The 9916-nt window shown below is 39.5% G+C and overlaps 1 protein-coding gene across 1 annotated transcript; it reads left to right on the top strand.

Moving 5' to 3' along the window:
• Positions 1–839: 839 nt before the first annotated feature.
• Positions 840–9611, top strand: LOC103816789 (hypoxanthine-guanine phosphoribosyltransferase-like). Its single transcript, XM_050978940.1, has 9 exons — positions 840–857; positions 4505–4611; positions 4990–5173; positions 5510–5572; positions 6117–6134; positions 6329–6411; positions 7386–7432; positions 8114–8190; positions 9564–9611. Exons 1-9 carry the CDS (start codon positions 840–842, stop codon positions 9609–9611), a joined length of 645 nt encoding a protein of 214 aa, XP_050834897.1.
• The last annotated feature ends 305 nt before the right edge of the window (positions 9612–9916 follow it).

Raw genomic sequence — 9916 nt, 5'->3', positions numbered from 1 at the left:
TTAATAAAACATACCCCATCTAGTAAGAACATCCTGTAATATGTTGCATGCAAGCTGGTTATAGCTCATTTTGCAAGTAGGATTAATTTTTAGGACTTTCAGACTTTCATGTTAATCCCAGATAATAGTGCAGTTTGGTAGATTAATCAGATTACAGGAAATGTCAGCATGATTTGATTTTAAATGATGTGAAGCATGTAACTGAACTGTTACCCTCTTGTTTTATGAAAGGATGACCTGGAAGAATGACAGACAGGGTTCACCACATCTCAACAACTGCAGATGTCTCCTTCAAGAACCTGTTAAAAATATGATTTGCTTAGTCTGCTTTATCTCTGACATTTTCTGACAGCAAGTTCTAACATGAATTTTTAAAAGACATGGACTTTGCCACAACAATGGATTGTGTAAACAAACACTGTGTAAGAAAATAGTATACAAACTTACCTTTAAGACATACACCACTGATTTGCCACCTGCTACAACCAAATATCTGATGTGTTTTCAGTTAAAAACTCCACCTCAGATTCTACCTAGTCTTTCCCATTAATTTGATTCTTGAGCTTCTCTTTTGCATCTCCCTCGTTCCCCACATCTTTATTCTCATTGGTTACAGCAGGGCTCAAGCTCATTTTATTTCTGGTTAATCTGATTAGGTAAGAACCTGGGATTGTGATGTCAGTGCATTAGCAGAAGGAAGTAATGCTTCCTGCAGGAAAGATGGCAATTTTGACCTTTTAGAAGCAAGTCATGCTCTGACTGGAAGATTAAAACAGAGCAAGGCAAACTGCAATAGTAACACCAACTCATTCTGCAAGAGCATCCTTCAAAGAGGGACTATGGCTCATGGACTGCAGGCAAGAAAGCATAATGGCCTTGTGTTTGGTTCTGTGCCTGAAGGGAGCTTTGGCAGGGGGGGAAAGGTCAGCTTCAGCAAACATAGCAGAACACTAGAAATGCTGGCTAATGAAAGGCCTTGGTTCTTATATTTACGCAGCAGAAAAGATGGCTTTCAGAGCAGAGGCATCTTGATGGACTCACTTTTCTACAAATGCAAGGCCTTATTTGACTTTAACATACCTATATTCATACTCTTTCATTCTGTGCTGATGAAATAGTTATGAATTTCTCTACTGTACAAAATTGCTGTAGTTCATTTTGCTGTTTTTTCCACCTAAACTCAGAAACTTACATCAGAAATTGAACAGATGAGACTGAAACTAAATGAAACAACTAATTTCCCAAGTTCTAAACTCATTATTTAAAAATGTAATGATTTTGTATGACAGTTTATTCTATTGCTTTATTATTATAGGCTGTCACTGTATTATTCAGCATATGCCAAGGCAATGTTCAACAATGCAAAGGCTTTAATGAGTCTGTAAAGCAGGTTGCTGTGGTGATGGGGTGTTCAAACTGATGCAATCCTCAAAGTTCTGATTTTGAACCTTTCATTAGGCTTTAAAAAACGCTTCACACAGAGGATATTGTTGTAGCAGATATTGCTTGTATCTAAGACTCTCAATGAGCAGAGTTGTTAAACCAAGTGACAGCTATAAAGCTACACTGCTGGAGCAGCTTTAAGCAGTAATGACTATTCACACCTATATGCCTCAAGACTACCTTTATTCCCCACTTAGATCCACAAAGACAAACTCATCCCTCACTTGAGCTGAAGCAGTTGTGGCATCACTCATCAAGTGCAGCAGGAAGCTCAGCTTTGGCAAGAAGGCTGACCTTTAACTTGCTGTGCAGAAGAAATTCTGTGCATTTATAACTGCAAAAGCAGATTGTAAAGCTGAAGTCCATTAAATACTGCAATCAGTATGATGATTAGGCAAAAGAAGCTGCTCAAATTGCATGGAGCATTATCACGGCATTTAAGCTGCAGTTAAGTAGAATGCAATAGATGTGGGAATCTTGGAGACAAAATAAACCAAAACCCAACAACAAAACAAACAGCACTTTTTATACTGGCGTCAGTCACTCTCCTTAAAAGTGCTTTTTTTTTTTTTTGATACTTCAAATGATAATGATGTTTTTGTGTTCCAGTAGTCTCAAATAATCATTGTCTTTGACCAATCTTCTAATTAAGTCAGAATCTCATACCCTGCCTGTGTATTCACCACTAGCAGCCTCCCAGAGGCAGAAATGGGCTAGTTTTGAGCCGTCCAGTTGGGTCAGTTGAACATCCAGCCATGAGCAGCTCTGCAGTCACTAAAGCTGCTCTCAGTGCTGTGGCACAGCCCGACCCAGGCAATCCCAGCATCTCTCCAACAATCAGCAAGACACAAAAAAACCTGATCTAAAACCAATCCTGTACTTATGCTTTCACTTCACTGACTTCAGCCATGAAGAAAATAGTAACTAAACCAGGCAGAACAGAACTGCTGCCACTCACCCAGGGCTCAGCTGCGAGGTCATTCTGCATGTTCTTGGAGCATTAAGGCCAATCAATTTTGATTACTTGCAGAATATGCTTAGTCCAGCCAGGAGGAGCTTCTATATCCATTGCCTTGTGCTGTTCTCTGAAATGGTATAATCTGGTCTCTGAAACTTCCTTTAACACCTTTCTCCAGTTTTATTTCTAAATGCAGGAAGCTGTTCATGGCCAATTTCAAATAAATAGCAGTAACTGGTTATTTCATTTTTGGCTGCCATGAGTTTTGCAAGTAATAACCTACTACTGTTTCTTACAGTACATTTTTCTTTTCTTCCTAAGCACTCATTTCTCCTATACCAAAGAAAAGGAGAATTAAAAACAATCCATCTGTCTAAAGAGTTTGCAGGTGTTAACTTGTTAGCAATACTTTATGCTATTACTGCCGAATCCACAGCTCTGAGCTTTTAGCAAGATACTTTACTGAGTTCTGAGGAAGGTAACTGGTATGTATGTTATGGACTTGGTTCTGTTAGTTTTGGGAAAAGAGGGTGTTTGTTGCGGATGGGTTTGATGTGGATGGTCCAGGATTTGGTGGGGGCAAACAGGCAAACCAGGGCGAAGGGTGATTGGACAAAGACACCAACCAATCATTCAACGCCCTGAGGAAATGATTGGTCCAGAACGAACCCCGTTAAGGGCCAATCGGGGCCCCAAAAATCCACCAATCAGGGCAAGGATCCAAATCCCACCAATCCTGGGCCAAGGTGTGTTATAAAGGGAGGAGTTTTCAGGTGGGCCGGGTTTTTCTCTGTTCTACGAGAGAGAGCTGCTTGAGAGGGAGATAATCCAGTGTGTTCTGTAGACGTTGTCATTTTCAACTGTTGTGAGGGGGTCTAAGCCTATCTTGGACCCTCCATTCTTTCTGGTTTTTTTTTTTTTTTAAATAAACGAGAGCCTTTTTCATCCCTTTTTGAAAACTGGCCTCGAATGTTCATAACATGTAGATAACCTATTTTTCACTGTTGAAGTTTTGAGCCAGCTCTAAATTTCCCTTTCATTTAGTTCTGTATTTTTAACAATAGCAGGGCAGTATCAGGTGTGATAAAATCTCATTAATTTGAGGGGATTTTCCTAATTTCTTTCTAAAACCTATTAATCTTATTCACAAATTTCTCTACTTCCTTATATGTTTCCTTGCCTGGCTTTTTGCCATCACTTTATAAATGAACAAAACATTCATCAAGGTCTTGAATGGAGGTAGAATCCAAAGACACCGATCTGTTTGGGGCCAGAAGAGAAACCCAAATGGAGATTATGGATCTTCTAGACATGCAGACATCTCTGGGTGCAACAGCCTGGAATCAGCATGTTGAATACAGAACTGTAATCTGAAACCCTGGAGGCAAAAAGGGTTAGGCTCAAGATCTGTGGGACATCGCCCTGGCCAGTCCCCAGCCATGATGAGGAGCGCTCTGCTCCAAAGGCAAACAACACAACAGTTTTGCACCTATGGGCACCCTCTGCCGCTTCCCTTCTTCCTACTGCCATCCCAAACCTTCTCCTTTGGGGTGAGCCATCTCCCTTGTCCTCTGAGACAGCTATTGGCTGGAATGTCAGAAGTTCAGCTGTGAATTCATGCTTGGGAGGCAGAGTTTCCTCTTTTACACAGTGGAAAATGATGATCAAGGTAGAGCAGCAGCTCAAAGTCACATGCTGACCTGTAATCCAATCTCCTTGCCTTACATTTTAATTTTCACTTGTCTACCACATGAGCAAGCTACTGAGCTCTGCAGAACAGCAAATGGAACAAGAGAGGAGGTTATTATTGTTTTGGGTGCCTTTTTAAAGGAGTTGTTGATGGCCAAGAATTTATTTCATAATGACTGGGGCAAAGTACTTGTTTATTTATCCATTCACAACTCCATTCACAACTCAGCCACCAGCTCCTGAGTTATAAGATTGTGACGAGTTCTAGCAGAAAGATCAAAAACTTTCGGAAATATTTTAATTTTGACACATTATTGGGGTGGAGGAACTCTTTCTTCACACTATCAGAGACTGGAAGCTTTTTCTTGTATGGCTTTGTTGCTAGTTTTAGACTTACTTCCCTTTCCCTTGCAGATAAGAGATGAGGAAAGCGGCTACAATAAAAATCTGTTTCGCATTCCTAAGCATTATGAAGAAGATTTAGAAAGAGTCTTCATTCCTCATGGACTCATCCTGGACAGGTATGAGGGTAAACAGAAAAGAACAGGGACAGTGATGCCAATTTTTGTCCCTCCAAATGAAAAGACCAAGGTCCTTGCCCTGTGCAACCCATGAGAAACATGGAAACCCTGCAGCCTAACTCTTCTATCCTAAAGTCTAGTACAACAGGGGGTTTATGGAGAGGATTCCTCTACAAGCTCAGTTAAGCTTCCATGTTCCCTCAAATATCTTTAAGACCACCTATCCTGCAATATTAAGGTTTATGGATTAAATCTGCTTGTGCTGTGCAAATATGTAACTAACTTTCCTATGACTTGCTGTGGTAACAATTTGCTAGCTATAAAAACATATCAGCAAGATGAGAATTTTTAAGCGCTATTTTTTTTTTTCTCTCACAGGACAGAACGTTTGGCTAGAGATATCATGCAAGACATGGGAAGTCATCACATTGTTGCGCTCTGTGTCCTTAAAGGAGGCTATAAATTCTTTGCTGATTTGCTGGACCATATAAAAACACTAAATCAAAATGGTGACAAATCTGTGCCTGTTACCGTGGATTTTGTCAGAATAAAAAGCTACTGTGTAAGAAACTTTCTTTTCTTTGGAAAATTGACTCTGTCCATAGACTGGCATTCTAAATACTAGTAGTTTGAGTTTATGCATACAAATATTGAGTTTATACATTCTGTTCAAATTACTTACTAAAAAGGAGCTGATTTATTGATCTTCCCCAAAGGGTGGATATTACACATTCACTGGAATAAACATATAGCAGAATACTCAACATGACAAAGCCAGGGGCAGATCTCAAACTCCCTCTCCTTGCAAAAAGCAAGAGCAGCACACCTTTCAAACAAATACAGGATAAAACATTTGGGCATGATTTATGTAACTTCAATCTCTTCTTTCTCCTTCTAGAATGATTCACCTGCAGAAAAAATCAGTTTTGTTGGAGAGGAACTGTCTACACTAAATGGGAAGGTATGAATTAGCATATTCAGCTTTTAAAGGGAAACCACTGTTGCTGTGTATTTTTCAGGAAATCCATCTTTATTAAGATTTTGATACTGCATAATTCCAGCCAGTTAGCACTGATTTAAATTGCTGGGCTTTGAAACAGTGAATAATTCCCAATGATCTCAGTGGAAACTTGAAGTGATCAGTGATGACTGCTCCCAAAGATCCTATTCCCCATTTTATCTCAGAATGCCCAGAAATGAACCATACTAAACTGACTCATTTAGCGTGGCTCTAGAATATTAGTGCTATACATAGAGAATGTGTAACGGCACCTGCCATAGGTGCCTTTATCACCACATTTTAAACTTTCGTAAATACTTACAGAAAGACTCTTTGGAGAGCACCAAAGTAAAGTCAGTAGTAAGTGACAATCTCCTCTGAAAATCAATGCAACGTCTTTGTAACTGAGGGTTTTAGTGTGCTTTTCTTGGCTGTATAATTTGCTGAAAATTGGCATTTAAGTATTTTCTTTTCTTTCCTTCTTTCCCAATGTAATCTCTTCCAGAATGTGTTAGTAGTAGACGTAAGTAATGACTGAACAAGGGGTAGAATGACATGGGTTTTTTCTCACTTCTTTTCAAATTAATGCATATTACATATAAAATAATAATTACTTATATTACTGGGCTGCCAGGTTGTTATCCTCTAATTTAATCCACTGACAGTCTGATTTTCCTTTCAAACTTGAATGATAATTTATTTTTTTATCTCTTTCAGGACATTATTGAGACTGGTAGAACAATGAAAGCACTGCTTTCAAAAATAAAAGACAAGAAACCAAGGATGGTAAAAGTTGTAAGGTACAAGTATATAGCCACTAACTAACATAGTCAGTGTAAGCTGACAGGTGCTTGTTTGGCTTGAAGTTTGGGGGTGAGGAAGCAAATGCAGGAAGTAATCCTTTTCCAGCTGCTGAAAAATTAAGTGTTTCTTCATCTGGGAAATGTACCTGGGCACTACTATCTTTACTGCTCAAATGAATAAAAAAAGGTTTTATGGCTCTTTCCAGGCAGTCACAAAATCTGGTGGATTCCCTGTTTCTTACTTAATGTTTGAAGGAAATTCATCTCTTTCCGTAGGTTTTCTAACACCACCTCAAGTTGCCTCAATACTAGAATGACAACATTCAGAATATTTCTTAATATCCTCAACCATAGAAGTTTCCAGAATCTAAGAGTCTGTCAGCATTGGGAAGACAACTTCAAGTAGCATTCTAGATTTGCTTTTAGTAGATCTCTAAAAGGAAATTGTGTGGATTATCCCTGTGTCTTTCAAGTAATCACAATGCTTTATAAAAACAGTTACTTTAAGCATCAGTTATCCAGACAGTCTTTCTAGTGACTGTCCAGGAGGTTCTCAGTTTCTTCTGAAGTGCACAGGCAAACCAAGAATAGATAATATTTTGCAGATGAAATTGTCCTTTTCTGCCTCCCTCCCTCCCCACTAAAATCATTACTGGCCACTTGAACATGCTTCCCCCTCTGTGCTATTCCAGTGTCCATTGCTGCATGGAAGGGCAAAGGTCTGAGACACAGGATTGCAGGGAACTGAATACAAAGTAGAGCCACTTGGACATAAAGAATGAACCTGGATTAGAGCCTTTGCTTCTCCCTCCACTACAAGGCTGAACACTGCTTCTTTCTGTGCAATAATCTCACTGTTGTAATTTAAGTGCATGATTTTAGAACCTTATGGAGAGGCATGGCAGAAGGGAATTCTACAACTTAGAGCAAGACATATTTTAAAATCCAACCTTCTCTGCTCTGCCTTATAGCCTGCTTGTTAAAAGGACATGTCAGAGTCCAGGTTACAGACCAGACTGTAAGTATCATGTTTTCCTAGCATTTTTTTCTGTATTTTCCAAAACACAGTCTTGCAATTTCACTTCAGGCAGCACATCTGACAACTGGCACATAAGTTTCAGGAAGGCCAAGAGAAATGGGGAAAAACCTACATAAAAACTTGTGAACTAATGACCAGCTACACCATCTTCAGGCCTCATGACCACCTTCTTCTTTTCCCCTGAGAGCAGATTTAGCTACCTGATACACAAATTTAACTATTTAGATAGCAGAAAAATAATCTAACCTTAACTGTGTTTTTGCTTTGCTTTGAATCCAGAGGGCATTTGTTTTGACATTTGTCATTATTAAACTTGCCTTTTTTCCAAACTGAAAAGTCCTACTGAATCACAGTTCATCTACTTTCACTCAAGAAAAATCTCACTCCTTTTCTCCTCTCCCAGGACTAACTCATAACAAGGTATTAAGCAATTATTTTGTTAATAAAAATAATTCTTTTAACACCTTAATTATATTACTGACTGATGGGAATGGTTTGGATTCTAACCTCTGTCATCAATGTACAGCTCAAATTCTTAAGAAAGCACCCTGATAGAGACGATGCCTCTTACTCTCAGCTCAAGTATGTGTTGAATACCAACTGTGCACTTAAAAGCTACTTACACCACTGAATTATAAAAAGAACTGTATTTTCTTGCAGATACAGGCTTTGAAATTCCAGATAAATTTGTGGTTGGATATGCTCTTGACTATAATGAATACTTCAGAGATTTAAATGTAAGTACATGCACATTCCTCCACTGCCAGGTATCGGGTACCTACCTACCACAGGTACCCAGCAAGGATATTTGCTTCTACTCAGAGCTTCTCAACAATTAAAAAAATCTTCAGTTCCAGCTATAAACTTCCATTAAAAAAGCAAAACCATTTTTAAGGTGCCAAATTGGTAATGCAATGTAGATGCATAAGTAATGTTTGTGCTTCACCTTTTTATAATTCTCCTCCACAAGTCTCATGGCTCAGCCATGCTGCAGGACATCCTGAACCCCCCAGGATGGTGAGCAGCATACAATGTGTGGCCCCATCTGAAAATAAAATAACTTGTAATTTGACTTTAATTGGAATTTGTCTGTCTTAGCTCAATCCTATGTTGCTCTTCTGTCACCAAGTCTTTTAAGCAGCCGTGCAGGCACTCTGTGTGAAGGTTTTAAGGTTTTCCACACATTTATGGATTACATGGCTGTAAGATCTCTCTTCCCTTATTCCATTACAGCTTCCTTAGGCTGCACAGAGTAGTAGACTTGGAAACATCATAAACTAATAGGGTTGATCTGTTTTCAAATGTCTTTCATTAATTCTAGTTAACTTGGAAAGTTTTTCACTACTAAGTCTTTTTACTAAGACTAACCAGTTCTGCTGAAGACACCAAATCTGTGCTATTGCTCAGCAGCATGAAGGCAAATGCAGTAATTTAACAAACCTAAGTTCTTTAGGATATATAAACCTACATGATGTCTTGTGAAGGCTGACTTAGAAGAGAGGCTAGACAGATTTAAAGAACAAAGTAGGTAATTACTAAAAGTCCTCAATAGATCCATCTTGGGCAGCACCAGAGCCCAGCCAGGGCTGCACCCAAGATGCACTAAAATGGTCCCAAAATGCATGACTGGGCACGGGGTCTCTCCCTGGGATCAGCTCTGCTCCATTCCCACCTTGCAGTTCATTGTCCCAGCCCAGCTTTAGCCCAGGCAGTCCCATCCTGCTTGTTTTTCTCTCTCCAGCCCACAGGGTTTGTGCTCATGGGCTGAGATTTGGATCATTTGTCCTTGGTCCCTAGCTAAAGAAGGAATTGTTTTCTCTCCCTACTCTGTGAAGAGAGCTCACCATCCCCTAGTATGAAACTCAGAACTACACACTAAAGCAGCACAGAATCTGAAAAATATAAAATCTAAAACCTGAGGCATCATATATATTACAGATAAACTTGGAAAGAATAATAAAATCTCTAGTTTACTGCAAGCAGGAAACTTGAAACAATTATGGTTCTAGTGTGTTTTTATTTCAATGCTGGGAATACAACTGAAAATCAGTCTTGCATTTTATTCGAAGATACAGATTGATAAATATTATACTCTTTTTTTTTCTTTTAGCACATCTGTATTCTGAAAGAGAATGCCAAAGAGAAATACAGGATGTGATAACGTCAGTCTTCTGGAGCACTAATTCCTAGCTGCAAATTAGGAGACAAATATTTCACCAGGAAATTACATTTGGTACTTGAGTGTCCCTAAGAAGAACGAGAAGCTAAATGTCAGTGCCCAGGACCCGCAGCTGGCTGATTCCCACTTGTGCTATCACTGAACACAAACTGTTGAGACCGTGGGTTTTTCCCTTAGTGAAGGAGCAGCCCTGAGCGGCGGCCGAGGCTCCGGCGATATCGAGCGCTGCTGCCGAGCCCGTCACGTTCGGGCCCGAGAGCGAATGCACCCGCTGTGCCCAGAGA

This window comes from Serinus canaria, chromosome 11 (assembly GCF_022539315.1).
Source record: "Serinus canaria isolate serCan28SL12 chromosome 11, serCan2020, whole genome shotgun sequence".
Classification (NCBI taxonomy): Eukaryota; Metazoa; Chordata; class Aves; order Passeriformes; family Fringillidae; genus Serinus; species Serinus canaria.
This window is presented reverse-complemented; position numbering and strand designations above follow the sequence as displayed.

Bases quoted from the DNA above. Each gene is read 5' to 3' on its own strand.
- LOC103816789 (XM_050978940.1), top strand. The intron at 5,174-5,509 runs GTAAGAAACTTT...TTCTCCTTCTAG, and splicing joins TCAGAATAAAAAGCTACTGT to AATGATTCACCTGCAGAAAA. The intron at 8,191-9,563 runs GTAAGTACATGC...TTTTTCTTTTAG, and splicing joins AATACTTCAGAGATTTAAAT to CACATCTGTATTCTGAAAGA.